The sequence below is a fragment of the Petromyzon marinus genome, chromosome 62 (assembly GCF_048934315.1).
Source record: "Petromyzon marinus isolate PM22_M1 ecotype Great Lakes invasive population chromosome 62, UKy_Petmar_22M1.pri1.0, whole genome shotgun sequence".
Lineage (NCBI taxonomy): Eukaryota > Metazoa > Chordata > Hyperoartia > Petromyzontiformes > Petromyzontidae > Petromyzon > Petromyzon marinus.
This window is the reverse complement of record NC_133728.1, coordinates 9,411,793-9,427,341: the sequence shown is the minus strand read 5'-3', so window position 1 is coordinate 9,427,341 and position 15,549 is coordinate 9,411,793. Positions and strand designations below refer to the sequence as shown.

Below are 15,549 nucleotides of genomic sequence, written 5' to 3'. Positions count from 1 at the left end.
TCCTGCACTCACGAAAGTTTTCAGTCCAGATTTATACCATACTCACTAAACTATACTATACTTACTATACTCCCTAAACTATACTCACTATACTAAACTCACTATACTCACTATACTACACTCACTATACTATACTACACTCACTATACAATACTCACTATACTATACTCACTATACTATACTCACTATACTACACTCACTATACTATACTACACTATACTACACTCACTATACTCACCATACTATACTACACTATACTACACTCACTATACTACACTCACTATACTACACTATACTCACTATACTACACTCACTATACTATACTCACTATACTACACTCACTATGCTATATTCACTATACTATACTCACTATACTATACTCACTATACTACACTCACTATACTATACTCACTATACTACACTCACTATACTATACTCACTATACTACACTCACTATCCTATACTCACTATACTACACTCACTATACAATACTTACTATACTATACTCACTATACTACACCCACTATACTATACTTACTATACTATACTCACTATACTACACTCACTATACTACACTCACTGTACTCACTCACTATACTACACTCACTATACTACACACACTATACTACACTCACTATACTATACTCACTATACTATACTCACTATACTATACTCACTATACTATACTTACTATACTACACTCCCTATACTCACTATACTACACTCACTATACTACACTCACTATACTACACTCACTATACTATACTCACTATACTATACTCACTATACTACACTCACTCTACTATACTCACTATACTACAACAACAACAACAACCGCCATTCGCCACTAAGTGGCGGTGACGTCACCACGACGCTTGTGCCAGGCTATGTGCACCCTGAGGCCACGTGAAGTGTCGAACGCCCGCTGGCAGGAGGTCACGGGGCAGACCCAGGTACCACGGGTCGACTGACTGAGATGACTGGCTGATGCACCACCTGTGCCCCCTACTGTGCCAACCTGCTGTGCTTTAGCCACCCGGCGCTCCGCTCGCTGTTGTGAGCGTCGCTCCTCCGCCCTCCGTTGTTGTTGGAGGGCGACTGCCTCCAACTGCCCAGTAGCATCCTTCACGAGCCTCCTCCAGAGGCCGATCTTGACACCGCTGGTACCAGTCATCGGCAAGTCCACTCAGCTCCACGTCCTCCTGTACCACATCACTCCATCTCTTCTCTAGCCCGTGCCGCGCCCGCTTAGCCCCCTCAATCCGGCCAAACAAAAGCTGTTTCGGCATGCGGTGGCTGGGCATGCGGGCTACATGACCCAGCCATCGCAGCCTTGCCTGCCGGAGGAGCTCACCGATGGGACCCTGCCCAGATCTTTCAAGGATTTGTGAGCTCCTCACACAATCCAGTCTGGTTAAACCCAGGATGGATCGTAGGCAGGTCAGCCTAAATGTTTCTAACCGGCGAAGATGTTCCATTAGGGGGGTCCACGTTTCGCAAGCGTAGAGAAGGGAGGGAATGATCGTGGCCGAGAAGACCTGAAGCTTAGTGCGGAGCGACAGACCAGGTAGCTTCCACACAGCGTTACGCAACCGATGAAAAGATATTGCCGCTCGACTGATTCGGAGTGAGACCTCTGCTGTTAAACTGGAGCCAGTCATAAGCACACTGCCCAGGTATGGGAAACTCTCCACTCTCTCCACAACTGCCCCATCACCGATTGGGAGTTGTGGGGGTGGAGTGTCCGATGGTACAAAATACCCAGGCAGGTGCTTAGTTTTGGTGGGGCTGATGGTAAGGCCCCACCTCTTAGTGGCACGCTCCAGTCTCAGCAGCAGCGTCTCCAACTCCTCCTCTGACTGAGCAGCTATTACCAAGTCATCAGCATACATAACGTGGTTGAGCAATAGGGAGCCATCCCTTGACCGCACCCGGGCATCGATTAGCCTCCCATTATATCTGTACCATATGGAGATTCCCCCGGTACAGCTATTGAAGGCTTCACGAACTACGTGGTCAAAATAGATGTTAAATAATGTGGGAGCCAGAGGACATCCCTGTCGCACCCCAAGGTGTACAGGGAATGGCTCTGACTCCCGGCCACGTAGTTTTACCCGGGCCCGCTCACCATCATGAAGGTCCTTAATGATCGTGAGCAGAGGGTCAGGTACTCCAAAAGCACGAAGAACGACCCAGAGCCCAGGCCTACTGATGGTATCATAGGCCTTGACCAGGTCAATAAAGCAGAGATGTAGGTCTTGTTGGAATTCCCTACACCTCTGCTGTAGCAGACGGACAGAAAATATGGCATCTGTGCAGGACCGCCCTTTCCTGAAACCGCATTGGGGCTCCGCAAGCCTCTCCTCAGCGTGCCTGGCAAGGCGATGCTGAATAATCCTTGCCAGGACCTTTCCCGGCACACTGAGGAGTGAGATGCCCCTGTAGTTGTTACAGTCTGTGCAGTCCCCCTTCTTAAAAAGGGGGACCACCAGGGCATCCTTCCAATCCTGCGGAACCCGTCCAGTGGTCCAGACTGTTGTTATGATGTCATATAGGGCAGTCTGTGCACAAACGCCACCCTCCCTCACTCACTATACTACACTCACTATACTAAACTCACTACACTCACTATACTATACTCACTATACTACACTCACTCTACTATACTCACTATACTACACTCACTACACTATACTCACTATACTACACTCACTATACTACATTCACTACACTCACTATACTACACTCACTATACTCACTATACTATACTATACTCCCTACACTACACTCACTATACTATACTCACTATACTACACTCACTATACTACATTATACTATACTCACTATACTATACTCACTATACTACACTCACTATAATATACTATACTACACTATACTATACTCACTATACTATACTTACTATACTACACTCACTATACTCACTCACTATACTATACTCACTATACTACACTCACTATACTACACTCACTATACTACACTCACTATACTACACTCACTATACTACACTCACTATACTCACTCACTATACTACACTCACTATACTATACTCACTATACTATACTCACTATCGTACACTCACTATACGATACTCACTATACTACACTCACTATACTCACTATACTACTCACTATACTATACTCACTATACTCACTATACTATATTCACTATACTACACTATACTAGACTATACTATACTCACTATACTACACTCACTACACTCACACGTAATTTCTCGTGCATTAAATCACCTGGAAGAGGTCAGAGGCGAGGTCCTCGTCGGTCGCATTCCCGTTCTCTGCACACCACGCACAAAGACAAAGATCCTCCGTATAGCCTAACAGACTGTCAGGGCAAGTGCTGTTAGCGAGCACCTATTAAGGCCGGCATGGCACACGAGGGGGTGGGTGCCCAGCACCACGCCCGACCGCCTTTGTCTCCCTAGTGGCAATGTTCACACCTAGGTGAGGCCCAGGACCGGTTAAAATAATCGTTGCCGGAGTTGGCCGTGAGCGGGAATCGAACTCAGGGTCGCCGGGTTCGTAGCGCAACTTACCGCTAACCGCTACACCACCGCTCCCCGCACACACAATACGAAGGCAAAGATCCCCAGTATAGCCTCCACAGAGCGTTGGGGCAAGTGCTGTTAGCGAACAGCACCTATGGAAGGCCGGCACTGTGGCACACGAGGGTTGTGGATGGCCGCGCGCGGAGGCACGTGCGTAGGGAGGGCATCGCGAGCACGGTCTAAGGAGCTCGTAGTGCGAGGTGTACACACACACGCTTAGCGTCGCGGAGCACACGGGACGGGGCACACAAGACAGACAATACACACGAGACAATAGAAACGAGACAATAGAAACGAGACAATAGAAACGAGACAGAACAAACAAGACAATAGAAAGGAGACAATAGAAATGAGACAGAACAAGCAAGACAATAGAAAGGAGACAATAGAAACAGGCAGAACAAACGAGACAATAGAAACAAGACAATAGAAACAGACAGAACAAACAAGACAATAGAAAGGAGACAATAGAAACAGACAGAACGAACAAGACAATAGAAACAGACAGAACAAATGAGACAATAGAAACGAGATAGAACAAAGGAGATAAAAGAAACGAGACAAAAGAAACTAGACAAAAGAAACAAGACAAAAGAAACTAGACAATAGAAACAAGACAATAGAAACGAGATAGAACAAATACGATAATAGAAACAGACAGATCAAACGAGACAACAAAAACGAGACAGAGCAAATGAGACAACCGAGACAGCAGAAACGAGATGGAACAAAGGAGATAATAGAAACGACACAAAAGAAACAAGACAATAGAAACAAGACAATAGAAACGAGACAGAAGAGGGGGTAACGCCGCGCCGTGCCGCACCGTCATCGTCCACCGGGGGTCCCTCGCGTGCCCGTTCGGGCCACAGGGCGGGCGGCGTGTCGCTGGGCGGCATGAGGCCGTCCGAGCCGTAGCTCTGGCCCACGTTGAGCAGGCCCTGCCCGTAGCTCTGCACGTAGGCCGCCAGACCACCTGCAAGGCGCACAAAGACAGAGATGGCCTTAACAGACCATTTGGGCAAGCGCTGTTTCGCGGGTAGCAGCGGCACGCCGATGTAAAGGCCAGCCACCGTAGCACGCGGCGAGGGGGTGGGGGTGGCCAACACCACCCCGGGCCGCCTTTGTCTCCCAAAGCGGCGATGTTTACTAACACATCGTACACGGGTACTCACTAGAGGCCAGGACCGGTTCAGATAATCGTCGCTGGTGTTGGCCGTGAGCGGGAATCGAACTCGGGTCGCTGGGTTCGTAGCGCAGCGTAGCGCTAGTCGCTACGCTATGCAAAAACAACAACCGCCATTCGCCACTAAGTGGCGGTGACGTCACCACGACGCTTGTGCCAGGCTGTGCGCACTTTAAGGCCACATGAAGTGTTGAACGCCCGCTACTGGCGGGAGGTCACGGGACAGACCCAGGTGCCACAGGTCGACTGACTGAGATGACTGGCTGATGCACCACCTGTGCCCCCCTACTGTGCCAACCTGCTGTGCTTTAGCCACCCCGCGCTCCGCTCGTTGTTGTGAGCGTCGCTCCTCCGCCCTCCGTTGTTGTTGGAGGGCGACGACCTCCAACTGCCCAGTAGCATCCTTCACGAGGCCAATCTTGACACCGCTGGTACCAGTCATCGGCAAGTCCACTAAGCTCCACGTCCCCCTGTACCACATCACTCCATCTCTTCTCTAGCCCCCTCAATTAGGCCGAACAAAAGCTGTTTTGGCATGCGGTGGCTGGGCATGCGGGCTACATGACCCAGCCAACGCAGCCTTGCCTGCCGGAGGAGCTCACCGATGGGACCTTGCCCAGATTTTTCAAGGATTTGTGAGCTCCTCACACAATCCAGCCTGGTTAAACCCAGGATGGATTGTAGGCAGGCTAGTCTAAATGTTTCTAACCGGCGAAGATGATCCATTAAGGGGGTCCACGTTTCGCAAGCGTAGAGAAGGGAGGGAATGACCGTAGCCGAGAAGACCTGAAGCTTAGTGCGGAGCGACAGACCAGGTAGCTTCCACACAGCATTATGCAACCGATGAAAATAAATTGCCGCTCGACTGATTCGGAGTGAGACCTCTGCTGTTAAACTGGAGCCGGTCATAAGCACACTGCCCAGGTATGGGAAACTCTCCACTCTCTCCGCAACTGCCCCATCACCGATTGGGAGTTGTGGGGGTGGAGTGTCCGATGGTACAAAATACCCAGGCAGGTGCTTAGTTTTGGCGGGGCTGATGGTAAGGCCCCATCTCTTAGTGGCACGCTCCAGTCTCAGCAGCAGTGTCTCCAACTTCTTCTCTGAATGAGCAGCTATTACCAAATCATCGGCATACATAATGTGGTTGAGCAATAGGTAGCCATCCCTTGACCGCACCCGGGCATCGATCAGCCTCCCATTATATCTGTACCAAATGGAGATTCCCCCGGTACAGCTATTGAAGGCTTTACGAACTACGTGGTCAAAATAGATGTTAAATAATGTGGGAGCCAGAGGACATCCCTGTCGCACCCGAAGGTGTACAGGGAATGGCTCTGACTCCCGGCCACGTAGTTTTACCCGGGCCCGCTCACCACCATGAAGGTCCTTAAAGACATGCACGCATACACACACACGCACGCGCGCACACACACGCACACAGACACGCACACACAGACACGCACGCATACACACGCACGTACGCACACACACACGCACACATAGACACGCACACACAGACACGCACGCACACACAGACACGCACGCACGCACACACACAGACACGCACGCACACACAGGCACGCGCGTGCACATAGACACACATACGCGACGATCCCTTCGCCAGAAAGCCACGGATGCGCCCCGGGTGACCCGGGCTACAGCATGGCCCTCCGGCGCGGCAGTGTGCAGCCAGCAAGGGTTGGTGGATCACGCAGAAACGGAGCATGCACGTGCGCTGCTACCACCTCCTGGCACGTAGCCAGGATAACGATGTTAACAACCTCGCTTGGTGTGCAGCAGGTCGTGGTTTCGATCCCGATCCTGACGATGCCTGCTGCTGTACATTTGGAGTTTGCGTCTCTCTCTCTCTCTCATCATCATCACGGTGACTAGCAGATGTTAACTACCTCGCGTGGTATACAGGAGGGTCGTGGGATCGATCCCACGACAGCAGGCAGGGAGGAGGACACCACTCACTTATCTGGGCCTGGATGCCGGGGCCAAGCCTGGGCACTTGGCTGAGAAGGGAGAGGCTCTCGTTGAGACGTTTCTTGATCACCGTCAGGTGGGCCTGAACCTGTACACGCACACGCACACAAAGGCAAAGATCCACCCCAACCGAATAGCCTTAGCAGACTGTGGGGGCAAATGCTGTTAGCGAGTAGCACCGACCACGGCCGGCACCGTGGCACACGATGGGCGGAATTGGGGGGCAGCCACCACGCCCGGCCGCCTTTGTCTCCCCAGTGGTGATGTTTACACACCGCACCGGGTACTCATTTGAAGCCGAGTCGACCTATGGGAGGCCCCAGGACCGGTTCGGACAACCGTCGCTGGTGTTGGCCGTGAGCGGGAATCGAACTCGGGTCGCCGGGTTCGTAGCGCGGTGCGCTAACCGCTACACTACCGCTCCCCACACACACACACACAGATGGACACACACACACAAAGATAAATATTTAAAGCTTCTGTTCATCCCTCCGGCCCCCCTCTCTCTCCCTCCTGGCCTCTCTGTCCGTCTTTCCTCCCTCCTTACCTCTTGGTGGACTTGTATATATATTTCTACTGACCGTGTACCTCGTATTTTTTCATTCTGTTTATGCTGGTATGTGCAATCCAGAGGTTGAACACGAAATTTAACACTTCTGAAATTCGTGGTCCGCCAGGAAGTGTCTAACTGTGTTGTTGGCCTGACTGGATGTGCTTCACATAATGTTTTTTCAGGTTTGTTGAATTCTCGTCTCTCATCTTTTTGTTGTATTTACCGCCGTGATTTGTTCTTGACACCTGATGAAGATCGCTTGTGTTGTGATTGAAACGTCGTGATTGTTTTGTTTTAATATCATTTTATTGTATTTCTACATACGTGACTTTACCGAAAAACCAATGAGTAATTTTATGCAGTCACGAAAGCTTTAATACTTTATAAATATCCCGCCCAACCGAATAGCCTTGGCAGACTGTTGGGTCAAGTGCCGTTAGCGGGTAGCACCTACGAAGGCCGGCACTTCGGCACACGGTGGGGTTGGTGCGGCCTGGAAAAAAAAAATGCACGGCCAGCGTGGGCCTCCTCAGTGCCGAGATTTTTAACAAACCGCACCAGGAATTCGTTTAAGGCTGAGTTGGCCGAGGGAAGGTTCAGAAACCAGTTCAGATATTTGGCACTGACGTTGACTGTGGAGTGAGATGAGAGGCAGGAGGGAGCGTGGAGGGGAGTGGAGTGAGATGAGAGGTGAGAGGTAGGAGAGAGCATGGAGGGGAGTGGAGTGTGATGAGAGGTGAGAGGTAGGAGAGAGCGTGGAGGGGAGTGGAGGTGTGATGACAGGTGAGAGGTAGGAGAGAACGTGGAGGAGAGTGGGGTCTCCGCTCACCATCAGCAGGGCGGTCGGAGGAGGCGGAGGATCACTGCTGCGCTGCGTGTGTTGGAAGTGTCTCACGGAGTGGACCTGGTCACGCTGCTCCGTCCACATGTAGCGCTTGAGCGCGTGCAGCAGGCGCTCACGCTGCACCCAGCAGCAGCAGAAGCAGCAGGAGGGAGGTGGGGAGGGAGGGGACACACAGAGGAGGAGGAGACACATGCACGCACATATTGAAAAAATAATTCTGATTGAACAAATCGTAACACACACAGAAGCCGAGATGCACTCGCACACACAAGGCAAGCGCTGTTCGCGAGTAGCAGCTGTTAAGGCCGGCACGGCACACGAGGGGGTGGGTGGCCAGCACCACGCCATGGCCACCTTTGTGACCGCCCCCAGTGGCGATGTTTACTACACCCCAAACCGGGTGATCATTGCAGGCCGAGTCGGCCTAGGGGAAGGCCTATGATCGCCGCTGGTGGTGGCCATGATCGGGAATTGAACTGGGGTCACCGGGTTCGCAGCGCAGCGCGCCGACCGCTGCACGACCCACTCACAGACATACACACAAAGACATAGATCCCCTGTATAGCCTTAACAGACTGTAGGGGCAAGTGCTGTTAGCGAGCAGCACCTATGAAGGCCGGCACGGCACACGAGGGGGTGGGTGGCCAGCACAACGCCCGACCGCCTTTGTCTCCCCAGTGGCGATGTTTACACATCTCACCAGGTACTCATTTGAGGCTGAGTGGACCTAGGGGAGGCCCAGGACCGGTACAGATAATCGTCACCCGTGTTGGCCGTGAGCGGGAATCGAAACCGTGTCGCCGGGTTCATAGCGCAGCGCGCTTATGGCTACACCACCGCCTCCCCACACACACACACAGACACACACAGATAAAGATAACCCCCCACCGAAGAGCCTTAGCAGACTGTTGGGGCAAGTGCTGTTAGCGAGCTCCACCATTGGGCGTCCGTGCGCACCTTGGGTGGCTGTGCCTGCAGCTGGGACAGGTATTCCTCCAGGGCGGAGCGCCGTTGCATGTTGAGGGCCGCCTCCACGCGAGATTGGTGAGTGTCGCTCAGTCGCTGCTTGGCGCTCGCCAGCGCCGTGTCCAGCTGGTTCACCAGCCGCTGGAACCGCTGGCGGATCGGCGGATAGGCGGACATGCCGAATCATACACTCGCACAGAGACCCACAGAGTCACACGGAGACCCGTAGACTCACAAAGAGACCCGTAGACTCACACAGAGACCCGTAGACTCACACCGAGACCCGTAGACTCACACAGAGATCCGTAGACTCACACAGAGACCCGTAGACTCACACAGAGACCCGTAGACTCACACAGAGACCCGTAGACTCACACAGAGACCCGTAGACTCACAGAGACCCGTAGACTCACACAGAGATCCGTAGACTCACACAGAGACCCGTAGACTCACACAGAGACCCGTAGACCCACACCGAGACCCGTAGACTCACACAGAGACCCGTAGACTCAGAGACCCGTAGACTCACAGAGACCCGTAGACTCACAGAGAGATCCGTAGACTCACACAGAGACCCGTAGACTCACACAGAGACCCGTAGACCCACACCGAGACCCGTAGACTCACACAGAGACCCGTAGACGCACACCGAGACCCGTAGACTCACACAGAGATCCGTAGACTCGCACAGAGATCCGTAGACTCACACCGAGACCCGGAGACTCACACCGAGACCCGTAGACTCACACAGAGACCCGTAGACTCACACAGAGACCCACAGACTTACACAGAGATCCGTAGACTCGTACAGAAACCTGTAGACTCACACAGAGACCCCTAGACTCACACAGAGACCCGTAGACTCACACAGAGACCCACAGACTCGCACAGAGACCCATCGACTCACACAGAGACCAGTAGACTCACACCGAGACCCGTAGACTCACACAGAGACCCGTAGACTCACACAGAGACACACCGACTCACACAGAGACCCACCGACTCACACAGAGACTCACCGACTCACACAGAGACCCACCGACTCACACAGAGACTCACTGACTCACACAGAGACCTACTGACTCACACAGAGACCCACCGACTCACACAGAGACCCACCGACTCACACAGAGACTCACTGACTAACACAGAGACCCACCGACTCACACAGAGACCCACCGACTCACACAGAGACTCACAAACTCACACAGAGACCCACTGACTCACACAGAGACTCACAGACTCACACAGAGACCCATAGACTCACAGAGAGACTCACTGACTCACACAGAGACCCACAGACTCACAGAGACCCACAAACTTACACAGAGACCCGTAGACTCACACAGAGACTCACTGACTAACACAGAGACCCACCGACTCACACAGAGACTCACTGACTCACACAGAGACCCACCGACTCACACAGAGACCCACTGACTCACACAGAGACTCACTGACTCACACAGAGACTCACTGACTCACACAGAGACCCACCGACTCACACAGAAACCCACTGACTCACACAGAGACTCATTGACTCACACAGAGACTCACTGACTCACACAGAGTCCCCACTGACTCACACAGACACTCAATGACTCACACAGAGACCCCCCGACTCACACAGAAACCCACTGACTCACACAGAGACTCACTGACTCACACAGCGTCCCCACTGACTCACACAGACACTCAATGACTCACACAGAGTCCCACCGACTCACACAGAGACCCACCGACTCACACAGAGACCCACCGACTCACACAGAGACCCACTGACTCACACAGAGACTCACTGACTCCCACAGAGACTCACTGACTCACACAGAAACCCACTGACTCACACAGAAACTCACTGACTCACACAGAGACTCACCGACTCACACAGAGACCCGTAGACTCACACAGAGACTCACTGACTCACACAGAGAACCCACAGACTCACAGAGACCCACAAACTTACACAGAGACCCGTAGACTCACACAGAGACTCACTGACTAACACAGAGACCCACCGACTCACACAGAGACTCACTGACTCACACAGAGACCCACCGACTCACACAGAGACCCAGTGACTCACACAGAGTACCACTGACCCACACAGAAACTCACTGACTCACACAGAGACCCACCGACTCACACAGAAACCCACAGACTCACACAGAGACTCACTGACTCACACAGAGTCCCCACGGACTCACACAGACACTCAATGACTCACACAGAGACCCACCGACTCACACAGAGACCCACCGACTCACACAGAGACCCACCGACTGACACAGAGACTCACTGACTCACACAGAGACTCACTGACTCACACAGAAACCCACTGACTCACACAGAAACCCACTGACTCACACAGAGACTCACTGACTCACACAGAGACTCACTGACTCGCACAGAGTCCCCACTGACTCACATAGACACTCAGTGACTCACACAGAGACCCACCGACTCACACAGAGACCCACCGACTCACACAGAGACTCACTGATTCACATAGAGACCCACCGACTCACACAGAGACCCACCGACTCACACAGAGACCCACCGACTCACACAGAGACTCACTGACTCACACAGAGACCCACCGACTCACACAGAGACCCACCGACTCACACAGAGACCCACCGACTCACACAGAGACCCACCGACTCACACAGAGACCCACCGACTCACACAGAGACCCGTAGACTGCTACCTTAATGAGGGCGGCTGCCTGGCGGTCACTGTTGGGTCTGTTCTCCGCGTTGATCTTCGCTTCCTCCCACGCCTTCATGATCTGCCGAGGGGGGAAGGAGGAACAGGAGGAGGCGGCAAGTCAGCGGCTACGCCGGAGCTGGCCAGGGGCGTGTGGCCCGGCAGTGGCTCGGAGGTCAGAGCGGTGGAGCCTCATCCGCCCCGAGGCGCCGGGTTCCAATCCGGTAAAACCCGGAGAGGATTCGTACGTTGTGGGGAGCGGCGGTGGTGCGGCGGTCAAGCGCTACGCTGTGCTACGAAACGCGGCGACCCGGGTCCGATTCCCGATTATCTGATCCGGTCCTGGGCCTGCCCTAGGTCGACTCAGCCTCTAATGAGTACCCGGTGTGGTGTTCGTGAAAACATCGCCACTGGGGGAGACAAAGGCGGCCGGGCGTGGCGCTGGCCACCCACCCCCACGTGTGCCACAGTATCGGCCTTCATAGGCGCTGCTACTCGCTAACAGCACCTGCCCCAAGAGTCTGTTGAGGCTATACGGGGGATCTTTGTTTTTCTCTAACGTAACTTGAACTTCGAACCGAGGGTCTCGGTGGTAGAAGCCGGGACCCCTCCTCGTCCGCCCGTTCACTCCGGGGTCCTCCGGCTTTTGTCACCTTCCAAAGTCTAAAATCCACGTCACGCGTTTCAGAGCACTGGGCAGCTGCTCGACATTTCCCACGCGACAATGATGCCGATGATGATGAGCCGACAACTTTGCCGAGCTGCTATCAACATTGGCCATGGCCAAGGTCGCTCGTGAAAAGAAGAGAGCTATACAGCAGCTGTGGGGGGCCTTACTTGGTAAAAAAAGATTTAAAAAAACTTACATCCATGAGAGGTTTTTGTTGGGGAGGGTTAGATCGCGTAAATAAACAAATGTGTCGTTAAAACCCTCCACCACCCGACACAGCCAACTCGCAAGGGTTGTCGCGTAAACAGAACGTGGCAATTCGTCACTAGTACAGCACTAGTGTGTAGTGTCGTGTGCAGTGTAGTTTATAGTGTAGTGTATAGTAGTGTATAGTGTAGTGTATAGTGTAGTGTATAGTGTAGTATACTAGTACAGCACTAGTGTGTAGTGTAGTGTATAGCGTAGTGTATAGTGTAGTGTATAGTGTAGTGTATAGTGTAGTGTATAGTGTACCGTATAGTGTAGTGTACTAGTACAGCACTAGTGTGTAGTGTAGTGTATAGTGTAGTGTATAGTGCAGTGTATAGTGTAGTGTATAGTGTAGTGTACTAGTACAGCACTAGTGTATAGTGTAGTGTATAGTGTAGTATACTAGTACAGCACTAGTGTGTAGTGTAGTGTATAGTGTAGTATACTAGTACAGCACTAGTGTATAGTGTAGTGTATAGTGTAGTGTATAGTGTATAGTGTAGTGTACTAGTACAGCACTAGTGTATAGTGCAGTGTATAGTGTAGTGTATAGTGTAGTGTATAGTGTAGTATACCAGTACAGCACAGCGGTGTGTTGGAGAGCCAAGCCACAACATTTACAATCGTGGCTTGGCTTTCCAACACACCGCTGTGGTGTACTACTACACTACACTGTACACTACACTGTACACTACACTATACACTACACTATACACTACACTACACACTACATACTAGTGCTGCACTATACACTACACTATACACTACACACTAGTACTGTACTAGTACACTACACTATACACTACACTATACACTACACTCTAGTGCTGTACTAGTACACTAGACTATATACCACACTATACACTACACTATACACTGGTGATGAACTAGTATACTACACTATACACTACACACCACACTATACACTACACTATACACTAGTGCTGTACTAGTATACTATACACTACACTATACACTAGTGCTGTACTAGTATACTAAACGATACACTACACTATGCACTAGTGCTGTACTAGTATACTACACTATATACTACACTACACACTACACTATACACTAGTGCTGTACTAGTACACTACACTATACACTACACTATACACTAGTGCTGTACTAGTATACTACACTATACACTACACTATACACTAGTGCTGTACTAGTATACTACACTATACACTACACTATACACTAGTGCTGTACTAGTATACTACACTATACACTACACTATACACTACACTACACACTAGTGCTGTACTAGTACACTACACTATACACTACACTACACACTAGTGCTGTACTAGTACACTACACTATATACTACACTATACGCTACACTATACACTACACTATACACTACACACTAGTGCTGTACCAGTGACAAACTGGTCACGTTCTGTTTACGTGACACAACCCTTACTGCTAGTTGGCTGTGTCGGGTGGTGACGGGTTTTAACGACACATTTAGATATTTAGGCGATCTAACCCAAAACAACCTCTGTTATGGATGTAAGTTTTTTTATGGATGATATTGATTCGCGAAAGCCTATAATGTGTTAAAAAAACTCACAGTTTGAGTTTACTGGGGTGGGAGGCTGCTACCTGGATGAGCCGGAGGTGATGATGCACCTCCAGCTGGTCCTTGGCCTTGAGGAAGCGGTCGTGCTCCAGCTCGTCGCCCGCCGGCGAATCGAAGTACAGCTTCAACACGTCCTGCTGCTGCTGCTGCTCGTCGTTATCGTCGTCAGCGCCAGTCTCGCCTGAGTGGGTGGGGTGGGCGGGTGGGGGTGAGCCCTCCTCCTCCTCCACCTCCTCCTCCACCTCCTCCTCCACCTCCTCCTCCACCTCCTCCTCCACCTCCTCATCCCGCCCCAGACGCCGTCGCTGGGCCTCGACGACGTTTTTGCCGGAGGTTCACGGTCCCGGCCGGGCGCCCTCCCCCCCCGCTACCCCCCCAGCTACCCCCCCCCCCCACCCCCACGCATCCCGCGGCTTCCTGTCCCGTCTGGTTTGGCTCGCGACGCGACCGCAGCCACCACCGCGGTGGCGGAGTTGGGCAGCGTGCGGTGCGACTCTCTCCAGCGACCACCACCCACCCCCTGGGTTAATACCGCGGCGAATCAAACGCACGCGCGCACACACACGCACGAATACACAACAACAACCGCCATTCGCCACTAAGTGGCGGTGACATCACCGCGACGCTTGTGCCAGGCAATGTGCACATTGAGGCCACGTGAAGTGTCGAACGCCCGCTGGCAGGAGGTCACGGGGCAGACCCAGGTGCCATGGGTCGACTGACTGAGATGACTGGCTGGTGCACCACCTGTGCCCCCTACTGTGCCAACCTGCTGTGCCTTAGCCACCCGGCGCTCCGCTCGTTGTTGTGAGCGTCGCTCCTCCGTCCTCCGTTGTTGTTGGAGGGCGACTGCCTCCAACTGTCCAATAGCGTCCTTCACGAGCCTCCTCCACAGAGGCCGATCTTGACACCGCTGGTACCAGTCATCGGCAAGTCCACTCAGCTCCACGTCCTCCTGTACCACATCACTGCATCTCTTCTCTAGCCCGTGCCACGCCCGTTCAGCCCCCTCGATCCGGCCGAACAAAAGCTGTTTAGACATGCGGTGGCTGGGCATCAGGGCTACATGACCCAGCCAACGCAGCCTTGCCTGCCGGAGGAGCTCACCGATGGGACCTTGCCCAGATCTTTCAAGGATTTGTGAGCTCCTCACACAATCCAGCCTGGTTAAACCCAGGATGGATCGTAGGCAGGCTAGCTTAA

At 52.3% G+C, this 15,549-nt stretch overlaps 1 protein-coding gene across 1 annotated transcript in view; it reads right to left on the bottom strand.

The window, feature by feature from the left end:
* LOC116955819 (amyloid-beta A4 protein-like) overlaps positions 1-15,549 on the bottom strand; it is a 72,820-nt gene that overhangs the window by 8,654 nt on the left and 48,617 nt on the right. Inside the window, exons 7-13 of the mRNA XM_076053716.1 lie at positions 14,370-14,527; positions 11,838-11,918; positions 9,119-9,277; positions 8,147-8,278; positions 6,753-6,852; positions 4,413-4,562; positions 3,270-3,316 (exon numbers count right to left, since the gene is read on the bottom strand). Of these exons, the coding sequence (XP_075909831.1) occupies positions 3,270-3,316; positions 4,413-4,562; positions 6,753-6,852; positions 8,147-8,278; positions 9,119-9,277; positions 11,838-11,918; positions 14,370-14,527 (827 nt within the window). The remainder of the gene's footprint in view (positions 1-3,269; positions 3,317-4,412; positions 4,563-6,752; positions 6,853-8,146; positions 8,279-9,118; positions 9,278-11,837; positions 11,919-14,369; positions 14,528-15,549) is intronic.